Below are 24,188 nucleotides of genomic sequence, written 5' to 3'. Positions count from 1 at the left end.
CCCGCTTCCTGAGTTCAAGCATGTTGGATCTTGCCTTACTCTTAAAATACAATGTGTGCGGCTCACTAAGAGACATGGGAAGAGATAAGGGGTTAAAAAAAGTGTAGCAAAACCTGGCAAAGGTGTAAGAAGCTTTTAATCTCCAAGGCACGCTTTGCCACGACTGACCTTCCATTGACAGCTCAACAGAGCCTTCGGCTTCAGGTCAAGTCAGCCCTGCATATCTTCATTGCCTTGGGACTTCCGAGCATGTTGAACAGGTCTTCAAATCTCGATGTTTCAGTGCCTTGTGGGTGTGTTGAGATCTCAAACACGCGACGGTCTCGTCACCCCTCGTGCATTTCAGGGTGGATTTGGTTACCCAAAACAGAGCTCTTTCAAACGGACCTCTGTGACGTCAAGCCGAGCTGTCGGTTTAGGATCAGGAGAAAGATTGAGAGGGTGATGGAGGCTGGATCATGTTTCTTGAGGAACAAAGGAAGGTGTCCACTTCAGCCAAGCGAAGGAAGAGATGCAGATAAGGGTCAACTGTCTCGCCGTCGACCTCTATCGTGTCCTTAAGATTGGGGTACGTTTGCACAGGGTATAACAGAAAAACAATGGACATTTACAAACACGTTGAGTTCCTGAAAGGGCCAAACCTTCAGTATTAAGTCACTTGTGAGGGCAGTTTTTCCAGTTGCCTTGATAGAAGGCTTTTGCAGATAAAAAGACTGATAAATGGCTGAAGGGTTGGTCTTGAAGATATGCTCTGAGGAAGAGATGTACATATCTGGTGACCCATGTAATGGATTTGTGAGTGAAGACTGACAATACTTTCAACACATCGACGCCGGCACAAATATTCCCCATTTGCCATTAAAATAACACAACGGCAAGAGTAAAACAGGCTTCTATAGCAGAAAGCTTCCCACACCCAATGAACAGACATGAAAACTAGTTTTCTTGCGACAGCAGAGCCACTCCTTTGTTAGTCCTTCAGATCGAAGCATATCCCTTCTTTCTTTTAAGCATATCTTTGCGAAAGTTTACAGAGTGAAGTCAGGCATTTAAAGGGGTCCTATTATGCTTTTTCACTTTTTCAACTTTAGTTAGTCTGTAATTTGTTGCTGTTTGAGCATAAAAAAGATCTGCAAAGTTACAAAGCTCAAAGTCCAGTTCAAAAGGAGATATTTTATTAAACAGAAATCTTTTCAAAAACTACAACGAACGACTCGTTTGGACTACAACGCATATTTTCCGGGATTTGTGATATCACAAAGATCGACGAATGGGACGAGACCTGGTTTAGCTCCGCTAGAGAAGGCAACGAGTGTTATCACTATGTCAGAGACACGCTAGCTTTCCCAAGGCAGACGAACTTAGAGTGGTTACAATCGGCGCTTAGATGGCGCTCAAATTGATTTGATTTTGATGCAATATTTACACTGAAGCTCGCAGGCGGCTATGGTAAGGGGCGTGTCATTTCCCGACTAGGCGCCGAGTGCTGCCAATCACAACACACTCTGGCCCAGCTAACCAATCACAGCACATTTCATATTTCAGAAGGCGGGCCTTCATTTGATACAGGAACTATTCGAGCCGTTCATGCCAGACTGGGGAGAGAGGTGTTGTAATAATGTAAAATATGTGAAAAATAATGTGTTTTTCGAACAACCTAGTATGAGAGCATGTTCTAGTACACCCCCAAAACAAAATCAAGACGTTGTAAAAGAGCATAATAGGACCCCTTTAATCAAAACCGAAACTGATATATGATAAGGAAGCCTTTTGAAAGCCCGGGAGTATCATGCAGGAAAGTCAACAGCCTAAAGAGCTAGCATAACAAATGAAGTTAAATAAATAATGTTAGTCTGTTAGCGAAACAAAAGATGCTATGCACTTACCGGGTCACTTCTCCGCCACATCTCGCTTTAATATGGAGATGGAATGCTAAAGAAAAAAGGAGGAAGTAATTACATCATGGACAGATTATAATATTGCATATATGGAGGAATAAATGAATGAAATAAACCACTAGGTTATGAAAGAATGGGGTGTAGTCACTATAGGTAAACACAAAAAACAATGACTCGGCATAACTCAAATAAAACCTCACCAGTGACTGAAAACGCCATTTACTCTTATAGCATAAGGATACATAACACACACAAACTTTGGGTAAAAGTCTATTTTAATTAGCTTTAGCTATTTTTATTGATTCAATTCAGTATTCAATTAGATATAACTGCACTACCATTTGGGTTGGTAAGATTATTTTTCATGTTTTCAATGAACTTCATTCTGGCATTGCATTCTCAGCAAAGTATGACTTCAAATGAAATAAGGTAACTTCGAAGAAAGCATAAGTTTGGGTGGTGCACACATGATGCCTGGGCGTCTAGGTAGGTGGTTCACAATGTTTTGGAACACAGCCAACGTTACTCACTTGCATATGATGTAGCACAAGCATTAAAAACCTGTTCGTTACAAACAAATTACACATGTTATGTTCTTCTTCTGGTGATGTAATTACAGAGTGAACAATATATTCTTGCAAAATAAATTTCTATTCAAAAAAACCTATCTGAACAATTCATGCTATGATAAATAGGTCAAGCCCTCATAGCGTTAGTGAGACTTTATTGACATGCACGACAGATAACAGAGCGAAATAAGCAAGCAACAAGACCGACAGTTGTGCAAGGCTGAAACTGCTGCAGAAATGCTCACAAGGGTAAGACAGTGAGACGTGTGTGGACATGACTGACATTCCAACGATATTCCTCAATGACGTTTAATTGTACTTCTGATTCCTTCATCGAGATACACAAGAGATTCGGATTAAAAGATAATTATATAGCAGGTAAATGTAGGCAATTGTGTCATTTTTATTCACCTGAATAGAAAAGTCAATCAAAGAGACTGACAGATAGTCAATCTCAAATTAATGGTGAGAAAAGAGAAAAAGAAGAGATGTTCTTCACAAATATTTATGTTTATATACTTATTAAAATAGCAATTACAACTGGGGCAGGATAACCTTCTTGCCCACGATAGACAAAAGTGGAAAGACTTCATTGCTGCCCTATGCGCCTTGGGCGTTACGGGCATTAAGTAAGTACTTATAAGTACATACATACATATATATATATATATATATCTGTTGACAAAAACATGCAATCCACAGGTGGTCTAAGAGAAAATGCACTAAGGTTGTACGTTATCTATGAGAGGCATCAGAAAACAAATGAAGGGGAGTTGGCCTTCACTACCTCCCAGGATGCATTTGTCACAGATGAAAAACTCGAATTGCAACTTCCAGTTAAAGATCTGATACATTTTGGTAGTAAAACTCTTTAGATCTTTACAAAAACTTTGCATTTCAGAAATTGAAACGCATCTAAAAATTGACAAAGAAATGCAATGTACTACCTCCACCTGGGTGGTTTTGCATGCAGTGCGTGTGTGTTTGTATTTCTGTGAGTCGTGCTAGTTTCTTATTGAATAAACATCTGTCTGTAAGACTAATCAGTGGCATTTGCATATGATATCCCTCAAAGCTTAGTTTTGCATTTCCAGTATTTCCTGTCCTTTCCATTGGCTGCCATTTAATCCATTTAGGTAGGAACACAAGCTTTCTATGAAATTATCAGTATGATATGAAGCTCTTCTTGTAGTGATTAGACGTTTGTCTAAACAAGACAGATTTTTCCATGTACTATCATCTGTCTGCTAAAATCAATGTCAAACTTTTTCTAGACTAAATTTAAAAAAACATTGTCCTCTAGTTTCTTTATCATCTCAGCACAAGATAGAATTGTAAGCTGCTGTCTGCTTTCAGAGTCAAGCGTAGAAGGATTGGGTGTGGAAGGCTTGGCAAACAGACCTCATGGAGTACTTGGCGGTAAAACATTTGAAGAAGGGAAGAGAAGAGACAACCATTGATTTTAGAGCACAAAGGCAATAAAACGTCCATAGAGCAACAGTAAACCCCAAAATGAAAATTCTGTCATTATTTAGCTCGATGTTATTCCAAACATTCCGAATACGCTGTTGTGGAACACAAAAGATCAAAAATATCAGAACTTTCAGATATGGAATATGTGAGTCATACAAGTCAACTACTTTTAGTTTTTTTCCTGTTTGGGTTTGAAACAGATTTTGGAACAACGTGTGACTGAGTAAATAATGACCGATTTTTCAGTTTCATGTTAACTATTCCATTAACAGCCCATACTACAGTTTTTGTGCAGTAAATCAGCATATTAGACCGATTTCTGTAGGATCATGTGAAGACTAGAGTAATGATGCTGAAAATTCAGCTTTGAGTCACAGGAATAAATTACATTTTAAAATATATTCAAATAGAAAACTGTTATTTTAAACTGAAATAATATTTTTACAATATTACTGTTTTTACTGTATTTTTCTTAAATAAATGCAGCTTTGATGAACATAAGAGAAAAATCTTACCCACCCCAAACGTTCAAATTATACTGATGAATAAGTGCGATTACATTATCAATTAAAAGTGCTTAACAAAATTCTGAGTTAAATACCACAGACATAACTGAACAATATTTCCACATGATTAGCAGTGTATCATCACACTAACACCACTAGCTATAAAAGACTGGAGTAACGAAAGAACAATAATCACTTCATTTCATTTTAAACTGCCCCTTTGGCAAATCAATGTGACTGGAATGGAATCATGAAGTGGCAGAATGCATCATATCCTCTCTGACAATCATATCTTACAACACATGTGGGCTGAAGGTTTACTTATTGACACTGTCATGTATCATGTGACCGAAACCACCCCCGTATCCTGTGAGGTCAAAATGTTAAGTGGTAAAGTTATTTGCATGTACTGTCATTGCCTAATTATTAGGTTTAAACGTCTGAGGATGCAAAAAATGAGAAGAACGGGACAGGGGCGACATGGAGAGTAAAGATCTACAAGCTATGAATGTGAAGAGAAAGAGACAACTGACAGCTTTTGAGGCTTAATGGTGAAAATAATTTCAAATCAAACCTACATTTATATGCACTGGATTCATGAAAGTGACGGGAGGGTAAAAGAATGAATTTTAGACTCACTCCGTGCTTGACTTTTTCTTGCGCTTTATAATACAAGCGATGATGATCACGGCCACAAGCACGCCAATTACAATCCCAGCAATGGCTCCACCAGACAGGCCCTCGTCTACCGCACCGACCTCTGCAAAACAGAAGGTGTTTAGATTATTATAGACCACACACACACACACACTCCACAAACACAAAAATCACATTCTGTATTCTAAACACATAAACAACCTATCATTCTGCAATATCTGCCAGTGGCCAGTGACTTTTTACCACCCCATGAAATTGTGTGTGCATTATTTTATTAAGAAAACAGGCCAAACAAATTGGGGAAACTAATTGCAGTTTTTATTATTATTATTATTTTAACCAAATTAAAAGAATTAAACAAATCAATAAATAAATAATTATAACACCTTATGAATTGTAAAGTATTTCAAAATAATAATTTACATTTACATAAATTATTATTTCTAATATCATTAAAATATTATTATTATTATTGATATTAAATAAACATTTTACTTAATATTCACTCTAAATAAAATAGTTCATTTTGTCATTGAAATAATCATAGATTTTTGCACAAATGTTGATCTGGCACATTATAAGCCACTATTCTCAAATTGGACAAATATTGGCCGATTAATCGGTTTGGCTGACATATATCGGTCTAAATTTGGATATGAATTACCACTCAAAATTAAGATTAATCAGTAGGCATACTTAGTGGCCTATGCCAATAATGTCATAATCGCTAAACACTAGATAAATACTACTTAATAAATGCAATATGTAATAATACTATATTAACACATTATAATCTCATATAATTAAATTATTATAATATAATAGGATGTAAATTAACATGAAACATAAATATTAACTTATTATTTAACTAATAAGTCTTGCCAATATATCAGTATTTGAATTACAAAAATTATATACCGATAATACCTATACCGATACTCTTAAAATGCCAAGATGTGGATTTTACGTTTTGTGAGCTGAGAATGGGAATGAATTCTTGAACTGCCACATTTACCTGTGACTGCGAGTTTGTGTGTCGTTGTTTTCATCATTCTTGTGATAGGGTTGAATGCCTCGCAGGTGTACGTGCCACTGTCCGTGACTTTGGCCTTGTCAATAATAATGTCTGCCCGGCTGTGGTTCATTGCTGTACCATTGAGCTTCCATGAGAATATACTGGGAGGAAAAGAGTCTGCAAGGCATTTTAATTCTGCAGGTTCTTCAAACTTCACCGCATTCTTCCCTTTAACATTCACACTTTCTGGACCATCTGAGGGACGTCAGAGAGATTGGCTCAGTTAGGAAGGTTACATTTACAGCAGAGTAATGCAAACAAACAGTCGGAAACAATACAAGCAGAAAGGAAACCACCACCATTTTCAAACAAGATAATGTTTAGTCTAATGTTTAGACAAGACAACAAAAGAGAAATGATGCACGAATCACCATGTTCTAAGCAGACATGACACAATTTTCAGCAATGGATAAAACAGGTGGATTTCTAATCAATGAGAATTTCAGTGAAACCATGCTCAATCTTAATTGAGTTGTAAATCTTGTAAAAATAATTATCTAAAATGTAAATAAAATGACATTTACTTCATATAAAATTAAATACCTTGTTTAGTACAAAAGTCAAAAAATTATATGGGCATTAAATGTAAGTTTTAAACTTGTAGTTTTAACATCACGTTTGGTTGGGTCACAGTGGATGTTAATTATTGTTACGTAAAACCCTTTCTTAAGTTGATTGCTGTATTCAATTCAATGCAACAGTTTATATAAGAATAGATGTACCGTATGAGCATTCACAGTGAAGAGCATCTCACACAAACAGTATTTCAATGAATCTCTCCTCTCTTGGAAACTTACAGTTGATCACCATCACATAGGTGCTTTCATCTTTGTTGACTTTGTTCTTCAGCTGGCACTTGTAGTTGCCAGCATCCTCTTTAACAACTTTAACGATGGTCAGAGTTTTCTTGTCAGCTGAGAGAATTATACGGTCACTAGAAGTCACAGGTTTGCTCTCCTTTAGCCATCCCACGCTTTCGGCTTTACCACCAGCTGCCGAGCAGGTGATGTTGACCGTGCTGTTGCCAGCGATGAGAAGTGATGAGGAGCTGGAGATATTTGTTCCAGATAAGGCCTCTAGCAGAACACAACAGAAGAGGAGACAAGTAATAAGTGGTGCTTTCAAAATATGGACCCTCATTACAAGGTGAGAAAAAAAGTTCAAAAGTTCACCAAGGGTGCATTTATTTGACTAAAAATACAGTGAAAGAGTAATACTGAGATCATCATGAGCGTCACATGATCCTTCCGAAATAATTCTAATATATGACCCTGGACCATAAGGGTCAATTTTTTGAAATTGAGATTTATACATCATCTGAAAGCGGAATAAATAAGCTTTCCATTGATGTATGGTTTGTTATGAAACAAACAATATTTGGCCGAGATACAACTATTTGAAAATCTGGAATCTGAGGGTGCAAAAAAATCTAAATACTGAGAAAATCGCCTTTAAAGTTGTGCAAATGAAGTTCTTAGCCATGCATATTACTACTCAAATTAAGTTTTTATATATTTACGGTAGGAAATTTACTAAATATATTCATGGAGCATGATCTTTACTTGATATCCTAATGATTTTTGGCATTAAAAGAAAAATCGATAATTTTGACCAATACAATGTTTTTTTTGGCTATAATATACCCAAGCGACTTAAGACTGCTTTTGTGGTCCAGGATCACATATATGTTACTCAAGAAACACTTCATATTTTTTTTTATAAAAACAGATGTTCTGCTTAATATTTTTGTGGGAAACTGTTTTTAGGTACCTTTGATGAATAGAAAAATCAAAAGAACAGCATTTGTTTGAAATAGAAATCTTTTACTGTCACTTTTGATCAATTTAATGAATCCACGCTGAATAAAAGTATCAATTTCTTTCAAACGAGAGGAAAAAAAAAACATACTGACCATGAACTTTTGAATAGTACTATAAACGGCACACAACTGGGATTGGTCATTTTAAATTTCATTTAGATGGTGGCTTTCTGTCTAAGTGGGTGAGTCTTGTTTAAAAAAAAGGCGCAAAGACAATCCTGCCCGGGATTTGTAAATTACCTTTGCTTTGCCATTGTTTTCAGACCTGCTGAAATTAATGACTGTAAAGTAGTTTGACCAATCGCATGCAGGCATTCTACAAAATCGACCAATCGTGGCCTGCGAGAAGGCGGGATCTACAGAGAACATTGCAAATATGCGCACATAATGTATGAGCACTGTGGCGAGCACGTCAATAACAATCAAAGGATAAAAAAGGACACAGACATCTTAGGCAATTTAGAAATCCCGGCCAGGACGTGTGTGCAAAAAAACAAGATCTATGGTCACCTTACAATCTGGCCGCGTGAAATAATCTCTCAAGGGGTTTTCTCAACAAAATCTCTCATAACAGCATTTACTTTTGACCATCGCCTTGTTTGTTCAGACATCATTACTGTGGAATGCACCAGTTTGATTCAGACTCATTGCATTCACCAAATACCTGCAACTCCTCCGTTCAGCACATTTTGTCTTCCTCCTCACTGCTTGTGTTTTTAGTTTCGGATAAGACGCATCAAACAGCTGCAAATTAACTCTCTCAAATCATCTAGAAAACATGCATTTGAGAAATGCATTTGTAACCAAAAAAGCGTTTTTCATATTTGATCTCGTTAAATCTGTTTTGCATGAACAGTTTACATTAAAATTTATACAAAATCAATAGCACAAAAAAACGCATTATGGTTAGAACTTTAAGATCAACCCATGCACTGACAGATCCCTCCAGTATTCTGTGAGTGAAACTTTAGCCAAGCGGTACCTGCCCAAACCGTAATATATATATAAAAAAAACTTTCTCATTGGAAGAACCAATTCTTTAGTGGACTGTAGGCTATTTATTTGCATTTATTCAGACTGCTGTAATAGCAGTACTAGAGAAGCAATGCACAATTGATGAAACTTCTGTTCGTATTCAAAGCATCTGTACATGGCTTTAGGCTTCTGACTTACCTAGAACAGACACCACAGCAACCTGCGAGGAAACGTAGCGGTTGGTCTTTGCATTGTAGGCCACACAGCTATAGTTCCCACTGTGTTTTTCCTCTACATTGGTGAGGGTAATGTTGGCCGTGGTCTTCTGAGGCATCTCCTCCCCATTAAACATCCACTGGAGCTGAGCGGGAGGGTCAGACTGGGCTGAGCATGCAAAGGTTAAGTTAGAACCTTTCTTGAGGAATGAATCTGTTGGAGTTTGTGTCATGACGACTTTCTCTGGGCCATCTAGACAGACAGATATCAAGCAAAGGTTTATTAAAGTGCTTGCAATGTAGCTATGTTTTATGGATTTTTGCAAAATGTATCCCAATCCTTTTTTTTTTTAGGAAATACAATTCTAGTCTTTGACAACAAAGGCTTAACAAGAAATACAAGAACACAAGTTTTTACTAGAAGAAAAACATCAAACGTTGTGCCATGTTACACCATTTCACATACTCCATTTTATCAAGATATTGTATATGATATCTATAAATGAAGAGGATGTATTTTGAGTATCTGGATGTGGTTATAGTTCAAATTCAGGCCAATGAATCTCATTGCAACTCAAAACAATGTTTTTAGAAAGCACTGATAATCTAAGGCTTTAAGAGATTCTGCTGCAATGCATTTACTTTATGAGCACACCATGCACTTCAAAAAGATTCGATCTGTAAATGCACACATGCACAAACAAACCCTATTTTAAAATGGCCATCCTGCTGTTCACAGGCTCATTCACAACCCTATTTTTTCTAAGCTCAGCCTGCATTTTTTCCTGCACCTGCAGCAGAACCTGCCTGAACTAGAAAGTCTCTTCTGATCTCTGCTGTCATGTGTGCTTTCTAGTGCACACCATCTGCAGATGTGTAAAATAGTGCAGACAGTAAAAACAAGACAATCTCAACTTATCTCCACTAGCACCTGTGCTGCTGTGGTAAATTTGCAACTTTACTGCGAGCACTTGTATGCAAAGAATTGTGCGAAATTATGTGAATCACATAATCTTTGTTGTAAAATCATGAAAAAGGCACCAATAAACTACTGAATTCAGATGATAGCTGAGGAACAGACTGAAATTTAAGTCACTTTTAATTGATATTATTCCTCCATGCTAAATCTTATATTTAGCCCATATTCACACCAACAAAAGAGTACATTGTATTCAGGGTGCGAACTACGGGGGAGCTTGGCTCCCCTTAATAAGACATGGGCTCCCCTGAAAACGTGATTTGTGGAATTTTGGGGGGTCTCAAAAAATATTGACAATGTGTTATTTTGACGTGCAATTTCAGTTTTGTGTAATGTGATCATCGTGGATTATTATGTGTAAAATTGCAAAAATATCATTCATTCATGCATGACTGATGATTTAAACCTAATTCACTTCAATAAAGATAACTATACATGCTATTCTTGTCATGAGCATCAAGGTGTGGGGGCGCTGCGGTGTAAATTCCACTCATGTTTATGGACGAGTAACTTTAACCGTTGTTCATGTGAACTGAAAGACAGCCTGATGCTTTATTTATAGACTATTTGTGGGTGACTGTCAATTCGTGTCGATAAAGTATAATAGGGTAAATCCTGTATAGTGATTTGCTTGCATAAAAGCAAGTAGTGCATACACTAGCTGTTATGTATCTTTGTAAGTCATTGTAAGCCCACGCGCAAGCGCACGACCACCCCCCCAACACCCGTTATAAAAAAAACCAAACAAACATGTGGGCTCCCCCAACGTCCACGGTATAGTTCGAACACTGATTGTATTCATGCTACTACACATGACACTCTGGACAAACATGGACAATAACATTTTCTAGGCACAAAAGTGAAGACTTTCAGTTAAAAACAACATAAATGGTGACTGTTCCTCACACAAAGCCATTGAATGGCTTTAAACTGCTTGTAATATAGTGCAGATGTTGTATGCACCCCTCATGGTGCTTTTTTCTCTAGACCTATCTCTAGCTTGAAAGACATGGTCACTATGAACTGTCAATTCATGGAAAGTATTGCCTAAACGAAAAAGGTTACATCATATGGGCTTGGAACAACATAAGTGTGAGTAATCAATGACAACTTTTTGGCTGAACTGTTCCTTTAAGGCATTTGTGTATTTGTCTTAGACTAAGTGTGGGTGTGATCAGGTACGTACAGCTCACAGTGAGATTGAAGGGAGCGCTCCTCCCTGACTCCAGTGCATTTTCTGCAATGCAGACGATGGGTCCTCGCAGATCTGTACGGCGAACTTCAGCGATAGTTAGCTCATCGCCGACTGCATTTAGTTTCATATGTGTGCCATCCACCACCAAAGGGACTGAATTGTTCAGCCACTCGTAAGTAAAGGAGCCTTTGGCAGAGCAGGAAAGAACCACAGTGCTGTTGAACTCTACAGCTTCAGGTAGATTGGACGAAATCTTGACGTCAGTTACAGGTTCTGGAGAAAAGAGAAGAGAACCATGGATTGGGTTCATTCAGAAACATCTTTGCCGTTATTTAGACTTTCCCAGGGAACGAAACCTAAGGTTAAGTGCCTTGCTGAAGGCCATAATTGTGACAGGTCATGACTTGCTTTTTGGGCGATCCAACCAACAACCTCTGGATAACCAGCCCTGAGATTTGACAACATACTGTACATCTTACATCAAGAAAGTCTCCTAGACAAATCTAAAATCTCTGTAAATGTTTGATTTCCAGTCAATGGATGAATATCTTTCAAATTAATCATATTGCAATACGTTTAAAGCAAGTCACAAAATGAGTCATCACTATTATCCATTTGGGTAGATTCAATCATATCATTCATCGTTCTCTAAAACCAAATGCAAATTGCATATTACCTGAAATTAACCCACTGTTCAGCTGTGAAATTAACTGTTTTTGTGATTCAGTGCAACACAAGAACTGCTATAAAGTTTACTTTTTGTATCCAACTAATGCTTTTAACAAATTTGTGCAGGACTTGAACCTTCAACCTTTCATTCATCTTCAGACCTTCAAACACTAGGCTTCACCAACATGGTGTCTAGTCTGTAACGATACACTATACCTGAAGATTGCACTGGATAGTCAATACTTACCAAGAACCTCAAGATCAATCTGTCCGGACAGTTGCTTTCCTTTGTTAGTGACTATATTGAGAATATATTCCCCTTCATCCTCCTTCACCAGCGGACCGAGCTGAAGCTCACACGTCGCGTTATTGTAGACGATTCTGCTGGCGTATTTCTCATCAATGTTATTGGTGTTCGTTACTAGGACACTTGTAATTATCGGTGCAATTACTGGATCTTTGTTGAAATTCCATGTTACGGTTAGAAAATCCTGTGTTGAGGTGATTGTTGTCTTGAAGGTCACATTTTTACCTGGTTCAATAAGGTAAGGAGAAATCGAGATTAAAACACCCCTGCTAAGTTCTTAGAAATGTATCTAACATTTAATTAATAGCTTCATACATTTTAATGAATATTTTGATTTAATGAACAAATGGTGGTGCAACCATCTACTGAAATTATACTCAAATACTGTCCTTGCACCTTAAATACACGTGAGTACACACACAGCAGGTTTTCTTGTCACGTGGCAACAAAATGGCTTAGTTATGCCACACTGAATTCGATTTGGCAGACATTTTTTTAAGTAATAATAATTAAAACTATAAAACTATAATCTAAAATAAATAATACATTGTGGCAAACTTCTAAACTATCAAAATATTGACAACACTTCCTTTTTTTCAAGATTTCCATACATTTTTTAAATGAACAAATAATAGAAAACAAAAACACACCGAACCATGGATAAACCATACATCGACTCACCGATAACGCCGTTCGTTTTGGCTTTGAGAAGCGGGCTGCCCTCGGAACAGCATCCTATAAGAAGAATGATCTTCAGTCAGGACACTTAAGATGAACTTGAGCATAGAAATTAAACTATTTAAATTAGAAATTAAACTAAATTACACATTATGTCATGATCTAGGCTACTGTTTAAAAGCTTTCAATAATTTTTAGATACCAAATTTAAGTTTTTGACATTTTAAAATAAAAGACTACATGTGCTAAGTGACATTTTTGTCTTTCATTTTTTGTTTTTAACTTACCAAGAGCGGCCAAAATGAGCAAAGGCAGCCTAAAGTTACAGAAATCCATATGGAGAGATGTGAGTCCCTGGAGCGACAGACGGGAATGCGAGACGGTGTGACTTCTCTGTAAGAACTTGAGAAAGTTAACGCGACACACCCAACCAGTTTATCTGAAAACCCGCCCCGTTCAACCTGTACTCTTCCGATTTCATCATTTACCGTTCTCCATTAAGGGGAAACATTGCCCCCTTGACTTCATTTGTCATTTGCATTTTGTTTCTTACCATATAAAAGCACACAGCATGTTGCATATTTGCATAGAATACTCAATCAGAGAATATAAACAAACTGTCAGTATAAATAATAACTGTTTTTTTGTATTATTAAATAAGCATTAAATACAAAAGTAAAGTAGGCACAAGATCAGGCTGCTGTATTAACACTGAAATATATGCACATAAAAATAAAACATGAATAATAAAAAATATTTAAATACATTTTAATTATATAAATATATATATATATATTTTACCTACTAACAGGGGCTTGAGCCGTTGATAGCAGATGCAGTTAATAACTAAGTTGAGAGAGAGAGAGAGAGAGAGAGAGAGAGATTAACTCTGTGAGTCTGTGCGTCTCTCAACATGTTCGGCAGCAATGTCTCTAGTGATTAGGGGTGACCATGGAATAGTCGAAGATTCGATGCTTCGATAGGAGGAGCCTGATTCGACAACCAATCTCACAGTCGAATATTCGCAGAGGTGTTATGAAACGAGGACCATGCCGTTTTGGCTATATGGGGGTTCACATATCTGATTTCACACAGAATTACCGGGTTTTTCGATCAGGTCGGGTACAGTAAAAGTGATTTCAAAACATTTCAGCCGGTTTATATATATCGTGTATATATTATTTATCTCATATAAGATGCATTTGGTTGAGTTGCGCTGCAGTAAAGTCATTGTAGTACTACGGTGATTATCTCTTCATCGCACAGCGCGAGCGAGCAGGACAAACAACAATGCAGAATATTAATAACTATGACTGGGACTGTCATATACATAACATTATAATGAGAACACTATTATAATAAAACGCTGTGAATTTTTAGAGTTTAGTTGCCGTGTTTCTGCACGTTGTTGCGTGAAGAACGCGTCCACAAAAGGAGTTCATTCAGAGCTGCGCAGACACGTTCATGCAGGGCCGTAGCTGGGGTTTGCGGGGCCCCAGTGCAGGTTGTACCAGTGAGCCCTGTTTGAAATTGTTTAATTTGTATGTTCGTTCTATTTATTTATTTGTGGTATTTACCACACACAATGTTGAAGTTTTTTCCAAGTTTGTAGGTGTCCAGGTACAGAAACCGAATAATCAAAAGTAAAATAGCACTGCATTAGTCTTCACTGTAAAAATAAATATACAATATACAGTCAAACCAAAATGTATTCAGACACCTTCAACAAATATGACAATAACTCAGAGTGTGTCAGAACAAATTCATCTTGATAATGTTAGATAACTTTGATAGAAAGGTATGTAATGGATTACAATCAACCAAAAATTCAGACAACTGTTAGTAATATTTACACAACTATCAATACTGTTGACCAATTACCAAGCAATGCTTAATTTTTTTCAGTCTGTGGTGTAAGTAGGTCGCATTAGCAATTAAAGAAAAAAGTATTTTTTTATTAAAATATCCAAAAACCACTAGAACAGTGTTATATATTTTGCTGACTTGTGTACTTACATTATCCCAAATGTTTCGAAGAATGTTTAAATCCAGAGAAATATTTTTTTTTATCTAGTGATACGTACGGTGTCTATAGTGTCACTGTGTCGCCTGCTAATGACGTCATAACCCCTCGATTTCCGGTTTTGTTTTGTAGAAAACATGGAAACACCAAAGACGCTTTAATATGTTGTGCGTTTTATTACACCGGTGACGACCACACAGAGTAGCATTATAACAGAACTTTCAAACGTATCTAGTATGATAAAACAGCGCTGCTTTACCCCACATACGCACGACCGGAAGCTGGACGGGGAATCCTGATCAGATGAATGTGCCTTACCTAAAACACAAGAAAAAAACGAAAGCAGAAATGTGTTAATGATAGGGTATAAAAAGAAATGGGATTTCAAGAGATAAAAATAGAAAGATTACGATTATAACTTAAGCTTAAAACGGATGTTAAGCTTGAAACTAATTTTCGAAGAATTTGACATATTCACTAAAAAGAAAATTGGTGTCGAAATAATTTTCACTTAGAAAATGCTGGTAAATTTCACAATTAATTAGAAAGAAACAAAGTAATGCATCAAATTTAACATTACATTTTAAAGTAAAGACTTAATAGTATTTTATAGTAAAAGTTTTTCTATGTTTACTGTAATAATTTACAGGGTTTTTTTTAAACAAGAAATGTAGGTTTTTAGCAACCGTGTCATTTTTTTACATTTTTGAACGAACATTTCCATAATGCATCAAGTTAGACATTTCCTTGTATACATTTCAGAAATAGCTGATGAAAGAGAATTTGTTTCATATATAAGCAAAATGGGCATCGCTACTCAATCAAATTGAATCCAAATTGGAATTCTTGTGAATCAGAATAGATTCAAATCCAATTGAATCTAGAAATGAGTTTTAATGTCCAGACCTGTTAATAAACACACTCACACTAAAGTCATGTAAGTGAGAAATGAGAAGTACCGCTGTGAACACTTGTGACCACCAGGATCATGATTAAGATGAGGCAGAAGGCAGTCAGGCATGCTGTTGCCACCTTGAAGGGATCTTGGCAAAATTGCTTTCTGCTTTTATCTGGGTTCTGCAATACTAGAAAGAAACGAATAAAACAACTGGATTTACAATATAACAACAATTTTACAGTACACAATGGTAAATAAATGAGGCATGTTCACATGACTTTTTTGACAAGAAAGGTAAACTTTAGAATGCTTTCTGAAATACATGTTGTCCATTTCAGTGAATCATTTACAGTTTTTTTTTTTTTTTGCCAGGTTAACTCAAACCCTGAGAGTATTGATCAGTATGCTATCCAATAATGGTGGATGGTTGTCAAGCTGGAGTTTCTAGCATAAAACCTCTTAAACATTTACACAGCTGCAGCATCGGAGATTAAACATTTGTCCAAAAATGGAACGAACATTCATATTCAGCAATGTAATTATTTAAGAATCAACCATTAAAAAACACATGGTCAGATAGTGAATATCAGAGAGCACGCTTTTCATTTAATGTCTGTGATTTAACTCATTTAACTTTTTTCCAAAGCATTGGCCAACACGTCCATGTATATATGTATATGCATATACATACATATGAAGAATTCATTTTCAAAAACAGATAACGTTTTTAACAACTTTCAAAAATCATGTTTTTTCATTGTGCATTCCAATTGGGTAATTTGATTAGGTAAATAACTAACACAATAAAACACAATATAAACATGATAACATAACAGTTATCTGTTTTTGCAAATAAACTCTTCATACTGCATACCCATTATTATTTACTGCCTTACAAGGATCGAAGATACACTGAAAAAAATGATACTACATTTTTTAAGGTAAGTGGTTGCAAGCAATTTATTTTAGCTACATTTTAAAAATGTTTTGAAAGTTAGGCAACTAAATTTGTTTATTTAAATGTAGCTAAAATAAATTGATTGCAACCACTTACCTTAAAAAAAAATTAGTAAATTCAATGAATCATTTTTTTCAGTGTACATTACACACAATGTATCTGTAAACATTAATACAGCAAATGCTGTGATTGGCATACCTGAATATCGCACCTCTGGACTGCTGCAGTCATCGTCAGGTCCGTCGATGAGATTGGTGTGCATTCCCTCTCTGTTTGTAGACATTGCTCACGTTTGCACACTTTCACAAAAATATGAAACTCACTGGAGTCTGTCTGTCCACTGCAGTGCTTGCTCAACAGCAGGGGCGGTTTAAAACGAGATTGTGCTCGTGTGCTGAACGATGTGGATTGGTTAACATGAATTGGTTTGCTTAGTCAGAGAACGTCATGAGCAATTCCTCAAAAGTGCATTGAGTTTTTCTGTAGGGTAAACCAGCTGCTTATGACTCACCCTGACAGTGCTCATTGCACAATTTCATTTGTTTTAATAACGGATTACCCACTTGTTGCTTCATATTTGTTAAGTGTTTTTTTTTTTAAAGGGATCATATGATGCGATTTCAATTCTTCCTTTCTCTTTGGAGTGTTACAAGCTCTTGGTGCATAAAGAAGATCTGTAAAGTTCCAAAGACTAAAGTATCAAATCCAAAGAGATATTCTTTATAAAAGTTAAGAGTCAGCCACACCTACCTAAAACAGCTTCCCACGATGTGGAAAGATTTGCGGCAATGTTCACTCAAAGAAAGAAGGTGTAACTTTTATTCTCGCTGTAGTATTGTTGCTGCCGCCATGTCGTGAAGGCGCTGTGTGTTTCGTTGTGAAAGCGAAACTACTTGTTTGGCCTTCCAAAAGAGGACGATATCCGCTTCGTCAAGCCCACTCTCTCTCTAGCCCTCCGGCCTCCGCTCACTCTAGCCCGCCGTGTGTTTTGTTGTGACAGTGAAACTACTTTGTTTGGTCTTCCAAAAGAGGACATGACTAGAAATCCGTGGTTAAGTTGTATTTACAACACTGTTCCAGAACACTTCAACCCAAATATTCAGATGTGTGCAGCGCATTTTATGGAAAACTGTTTCCTGATCCTGGTAGAGTAGACTACAATGCCGGCTGTTCTGACTCACAGACTGTAAGTACGTTTTCATATTTAAAGGATTTGCCACTGATGATTCAAACGCGAGTTTTGAGCAGTGTAGAGTAGCGCTTGTTGTTTGTCATTTCTCCGATCACAAATGCAGACATGGTTTTATGTTTATGTGGCGCGATGCAACGCAACGCGTAAAAAGACAGTATAAGTCATTATAATCTGTAATTATGTCCCCACTGGATGCAACGAATGCCTCGTTTATAATGGGTTTTAATGTTTTTGTCTCGTCGCTCCGGCATCACAGTATGGTAAGGGGCATAACCTCAAAAGTCCACCTCAAAAAAACTAAATTAAGGTTTTGGAGTTGCCAAGTCAAAGTCTGGACTTAAATCTGATTGAGATGCTGTGGCATAACCTTGAACAGTCCTTTCATGCTCGAAAACCCTCCAATGTGACTGAATAAAAACAATTCTGCAAAGAAGAGTGGAAACGTCGCAAATTATCGCAAACGCTTGATTGCAGTTGTTGCTGCAAAGGGTGGCACAAACAGAGTTATTAGATTTAATTACTTTTTCACGTAGGGCCAGGCAGGTTTGGACAGCTTTTTCCCTTAATAAATGAAATCATTATTTCAAAACTGCATTTTGTATTTACTCAGGTTATCTTTGTGTAATATTAAAATTAGTTTGATGATCTGAATCTTTTAAGTGTGACAAATATGCAAAAAAAAAAAACTTTTTCACAGCACTGTATGTATTTGCATTTACTCAGACTGCTGTAATAGTAGTACTAGATAAACAATGCACAATTGATGCAACTTCTATTTGTATTCAAAGCATCTGTACATGACTTTAGGCTTCTGACTTACCCAGAACAGACACCACAGCAACCTGCGAGGAAACGTAGCGGTTGGTCTTTGCATTGTAGGCCACACAGCTATAGTTCCCACTGTGTTTTCCCTCTACATTGGTGAGGGTAATGTTGGCCGTGGTCTTCTGAGGCATCTCCTCCCCATTAAACATCCACTGGAGCTGAGCGGGAGGGTCAGACTGGGCTGAGCATGCAAGGGTTAAGTTAGAACCATTCTTGAGGAATGAATCTGTTGGAGTTTGTGTCATGATGACTTTCTCAGGGCCATCTAGACAGACATGGGAGAAAGAGATGATTAAAGTGCTTGCAATGCAGCTATGTTTTATGGATTTTTTGATGAATTTAAGACTAGTCTTAAAACCCCCCAATCCATTTAAAACGCTTAACAAGAAATAACAAATTTTCACTGGAAGAACATCAAATGTTGTGCCATGTTACACCATTTCACATCCCCAATGTATCAAGATTTTGTAAATGGTATGTTTAAATGAGGAGCATGTATTTGAGTATCAGAATGTGGTTATAGTTTCAATTTAGGCCAATGAATCTTATTTCAACTATGTTTTTAGAAAACAATGATAGTCTAAGACTCAAGAGACTGGTGCAGTGAATTTACTTTATGATCAAACAATGTATTTGCAGAACACAATTCCACCATTAATGGAAATCCAAGATTTTCATTGGAATAGTTCAGGCAAAATTGAAAATTGTGGCAATATTTTTTTACATGCCTCTTGTTTTTTGTACCTTGTATTTTTGTTTTAAGGACTTTTAAGTTACTTCCTGTCTGGTGTGTTCTTGTAATCACTCAGTTTGTAGTTTTTCTGTTAATTAGCCTGTCATTGTTTTCAGGTGTTTCTTCTTTCCATATTAGCCCTCTGTCTGTGTTTTCCCTTGTACTTGGTCAGTTGTTGTTGCTTGAAACTTTGGTTTCAGTTCTGTTCTGTGTTCCTGGTTTTGGTTTGTTTTTACTTTGTGTTTTTGTACTTTTTTGGATCCCTGTTGCCTGACCTTTTGTTTTGCCTTGCTTCACTTAATAAATCTTTACACTATCGAGCAACTATCTTGCTTGTGTTTCTAGACTGCCCGTGTACGTGTTATAGCTAGCTATTTGCATGATTTATTTTCAACATGAAAAATATTTATATCTGATTTCATACAATAACTGAGGAACAGACCGAATTTTTAAGTCACTTTTTAAAACTGAAATTCTTCCCTATAACTTCATGTATATTGAAAGACATGGTCACTATGAACTGTCACTGCAAGGAAAGTACTGCATAAACATAAAACACTTCATGTGGATTTGAAACAATATGATGCTGAGTGAATAATGGCAATTTTTAGGTAAACGGTGTTCATGTATTCATGTCTCACGCTAAGCCTGTGTGGGTGTGATCAGGTACGTACAGCACACAGTGAGATTGAAGGGAGCGCTCCTCCCTGACTCCAGTGCATTTTCTGCAATGCAGACGATGGGTCCTCGCAGATCTGTACGGCGAACTTCAGCGATAGTTAGCTCATCGCCGACTGCATTTAGTTTCATATGTGTGCCATCCACCACCAAAGGGACTGAACCGTTCAGCCACTCGTAAGTAAAGGAGCCTTTGGCAGAGCAGGAAAGAACCACAGTGCTGTTGAACTCTACAGCTTCAGGTAGATTGGACGAAATCTTGACGTCAGTTACAGGTTCTGGAGAAAAGAGAAGAGAACCATGGATTGGGTTCATTCAGAAACATATTTGCTCCATTCAACAACCTCTGGATAACCAACCCTGAGATTTGACAACATACATCTTACATCATGAAAGTCTCCTAGACAGATCTAAAATATCTTTATACGATTGATTTCCAGTCACTGAATGAATGTCTTTAAAATGAAGCATACTGCAAATCATATGTTTAAAGCAAGTCACAAAATGAGTCATCACTATTATCCATTTGGGTTGATTTAATCATATTCATCGTCAATGCAAACTCCATATCATCCAAAATTAACCCACTGTTTTTTGTTTGTTATTCAGTGCAACTCTGTCTTAAAGAACTACTAAAAAGATTACATTCTGTATTCAACTAACACTTTTAACAAATTTGTGGAGGACTTGAACCTTCAACCTTTCATTCATCTTCAGACCTTCAAACACTAGGCTTCACCAACATGGTGTCTAGTCTGTAACGATACAGTATACCTGAAGATTGCACTGGATAGTCAATACTTACCAAGAACCTCAAGATCAATCTGTCCGGACAGTTGCTGTCCTTTGGTAGTGACTATATTGAGAATATATTCCCCTTCATCCTCCTTCACCAGCGGACCGAGCTGAAGCTCACACGTCGCGTTATTGTAGATGATTCTGCTGGTGTATTTCTCATCAATGTTATCGGTGTTCGTTACTAGGACACTTGTAATTATCGGTGCAATTACTGGATCTTTGTTGAAATTCCATGTTACGGTTAGAAAATCCTGTGTTGAGGTGATTGTTGTCTTGAAGGTCACATTTTTACCTGGTTCAATAAGGTAAGGAGAAATCGAGATTAAAACACCCCTGCTAAGTTCTTAGAAATGTATCTAACATTTAATTAATAGCTTCATACATTTTAATGAATATTTTGATTTAATGAACAAATGGTGGTGCAACCATCTACTGAAATTATACTCAAATACTGTCCTTGCACCTTAAATACATGTGAGTACACACACAGCAGGTTTTCTTGTCACGTGGCAACAAAATGGCTTAGTTATGCCACACTGAATTCGATTTGGCAGACATTTTTTTAAGTAATAATAATTAAAACTATAAAACTATAATCTAAAATAAATAATACATTGTGGCAAACTTCTAAACTATCAAAATATTGACAACACTTCCTTTTTTTCAAGATTTCCATACATTTTTTAAATGAACAAATAATAGAAAACAAAAACACACCGAACCATGGATAAACCATACATCGACTCACCGATAACGCCGTTCGTTTTGGCTTTGAGAAGCGGGCTGCCCTCGGAACAGCATCCTATAAGAAGAATGATCTTCAGTCAGGACACTTAAGATGAACTTGAGCATAGAAATTAAACTATTTAAATTAGAAATTAAACTAAATTACACATTATGTCATGATCTAGGCTACTGTTTAAAAGCTTTCAATAATTTTTAGATACCAAATTTAAGTTTTTGACATTTTAAAATAAAAGACTACATGTGCTAAGTGACATTTTTGTCTTTCATTTTTTGTTTTTAACTTACCAAGAGCGGCCAAAATGAGCAAAGGCAGCCTAAAGTTACAGAAATCCATATGGAGAGATGTGAGTCCCTGGAGCGACAGACGGGAATGCGAGACGGTGTGACTTCTCTGTAAGAACTTGAGAAAGTTAACGCGACACACCCAACCAGTTTATCTGAAAACCCGCCCCGTTCAACCTGTACTCTTCCGATTTCATCATTTACCGTTCTCCATTAAGGGGAAACATTGCCCCCTTGACTTCATTTGTCATTTGCATTTTGTTTCTTACCATATAAAAGCACACAGCATGTTGCATATTTGCATAGAATACTCAATCAGAGAATATAAACAAACTGTCAGTATAAATAATAACTGTTTTTTTGTATTATTAAATAAGCATTAAATACAAAAGTAAAGTAGGCACAAGATCAGGCTGCTGTATTAACACTGAAATATATGCACATAAAAATAAAACATGAATAATAAAAAATATTTAAATACATTTTAATTATATAAATATATATATATATATTTTACCTACTAACAGGGGCTTGAGCCGTTGATAGCAGATGCAGTTAATAACTAAGTTGAGAGAGAGAGAGAGAGAGAGAGAGAGAGATTAACTCTGTGAGTCTGTGCGTCTCTCAACATGTTCGGCAGCAATGTCTCTAGTGATTAGGGGTGACCATGGAATAGTCGAAGATTCGATGCTTCGATAGGAGGAGCCTGATTCGACAACCAATCTCACAGTCGAATATTCGCAGAGGTGTTATGAAACGAGGACCATGCCGTTTTGGCTATATGGGGGTTCACATATCTGATTTCACACAGAATTACCGGGTTTTTCGATCAGGTCGGGTACAGTAAAAGTGATTTCAAAACATTTCAGCCGGTTTATATATATCGTGTATATATTATTTATCTCATATAAGATGCATTTGGTTGAGTTGCGCTGCAGTAAAGTCATTGTAGTACTACGGTGATTATCTCTTCATCGCACAGCGCGAGCGAGCAGGACAAACAACAATGCAGAATATTAATAACTATGACTGGGACTGTCATATACATAACATTATAATGAGAACACTATTATAATAAAACGCTGTGAATTTTTAGAGTTTAGTTGCCGTGTTTCTGCACGTTGTTGCGTGAAGAACGCGTCCACAAAAGGAGTTCATTCAGAGCTGCGCAGACACGTTCATGCAGGGCCGTAGCTGGGGTTTGCGGGGCCCCAGTGCAGGTTGTACCAGTGAGCCCTGTTTGAAATTGTTTAATTTGTATGTTCGTTCTATTTATTTATTTGTGGTATTTACCACACACAATGTTGAAGTTTTTTCCAAGTTTGTAGGTGTCCAGGTACAGAAACCGAATAATCAAAAGTAAAATAGCACTGCATTAGTCTTCACTGTAAAAATAAATATACAATATACAGTCAAACCAAAATGTATTCAGACACCTTCAACAAATATGACAATAACTCAGAGTGTGTCAGAACAAATTCATCTTGATAATGTTAGATAACTTTGATAGAAAGGTATGTAATGGATTACAATCAACCAAAAATTCAGACAACTGTTAGTAATATTTACACAACTATCAATACTGTTGACCAATTACCAAGCAATGCTTAATTTTTTTCAGTCTGTGGTGTAAGTAGGTCGCATTAGCAATTAAAGAAAAAAGTATTTTTTTATTAAAATATCCAAAAACCACTAGAACAGTGTTATATATTTTGCTGACTTGTGTACTTACATTATCCCAAATGTTTCGAAGAATGTTTAAATCCAGAGAAATATTTTTTTTTATCTAGTGATACGTACGGTGTCTATAGTGTCACTGTGTCGCCTGCTAATGACGTCATAACCCCTCGATTTCCGGTTTTGTTTTGTAGAAAACATGGAAACACCAAAGACGCTTTAATATGTTGTGCGTTTTATTACACCGGTGACGACCACACAGAGTAGCATTATAACAGAACTTTCAAACGTATCTAGTATGATAAAACAGCGCTGCTTTACCCCACATACGCACGACCGGAAGGAGTGGAAGCGGATGACTG

General features: G+C 36.7%; 1 protein-coding gene across 2 annotated transcripts; it reads right to left on the bottom strand.

Annotated features, from left to right (window-relative positions):
• On the bottom strand, positions 1 to 22,254 carry LOC107549843 (carcinoembryonic antigen-related cell adhesion molecule 5-like). Of its 2 annotated transcripts, none has more exons than XM_016231019.1 (10): positions 22,153 to 22,254; positions 21,869 to 21,922; positions 21,128 to 21,412; positions 20,319 to 20,600; positions 18,907 to 19,176; positions 6,976 to 7,254; positions 6,119 to 6,373; positions 5,086 to 5,206; positions 1,887 to 1,932; positions 1 to 751 (listed from the first exon to the last, which is right to left on the bottom strand). In XM_016231019.1, exons 1-9 carry the CDS (start codon positions 22,199 to 22,201, stop codon positions 1,914 to 1,916), a joined length of 1,614 nt encoding a protein of 537 aa, XP_016086505.1. In that variant the 5' UTR covers positions 22,202 to 22,254; the 3' UTR covers positions 1 to 751; positions 1,887 to 1,913. The 2 variants fall into 2 exon arrangements, with proteins under 2 accessions (XP_016086505.1, XP_016086504.1); XM_016231018.1 differs by lacking the exons at positions 18,907 to 19,176; positions 20,319 to 20,600; positions 21,128 to 21,412; positions 21,869 to 21,922; positions 22,153 to 22,254 and adding exons at positions 9,171 to 9,440; positions 11,353 to 11,634; positions 12,278 to 12,562; positions 13,019 to 13,072; positions 13,303 to 13,404.
• Positions 22,255 to 24,188: the final 1,934 nt, after the last annotated feature.

The sequence above is a fragment of the Sinocyclocheilus grahami genome, unplaced genomic scaffold (genome assembly GCF_001515645.1).
Source record: "Sinocyclocheilus grahami isolate Dianchi unplaced genomic scaffold, SAMN03320097.WGS_v1.1 scaffold382.1, whole genome shotgun sequence".
NCBI classification, from domain to species: domain Eukaryota; kingdom Metazoa; phylum Chordata; class Actinopteri; order Cypriniformes; family Cyprinidae; genus Sinocyclocheilus; species Sinocyclocheilus grahami.
Note: the sequence above shows the minus strand (reverse complement) of the source record. Positions and strands in the feature narration are given on the sequence as shown.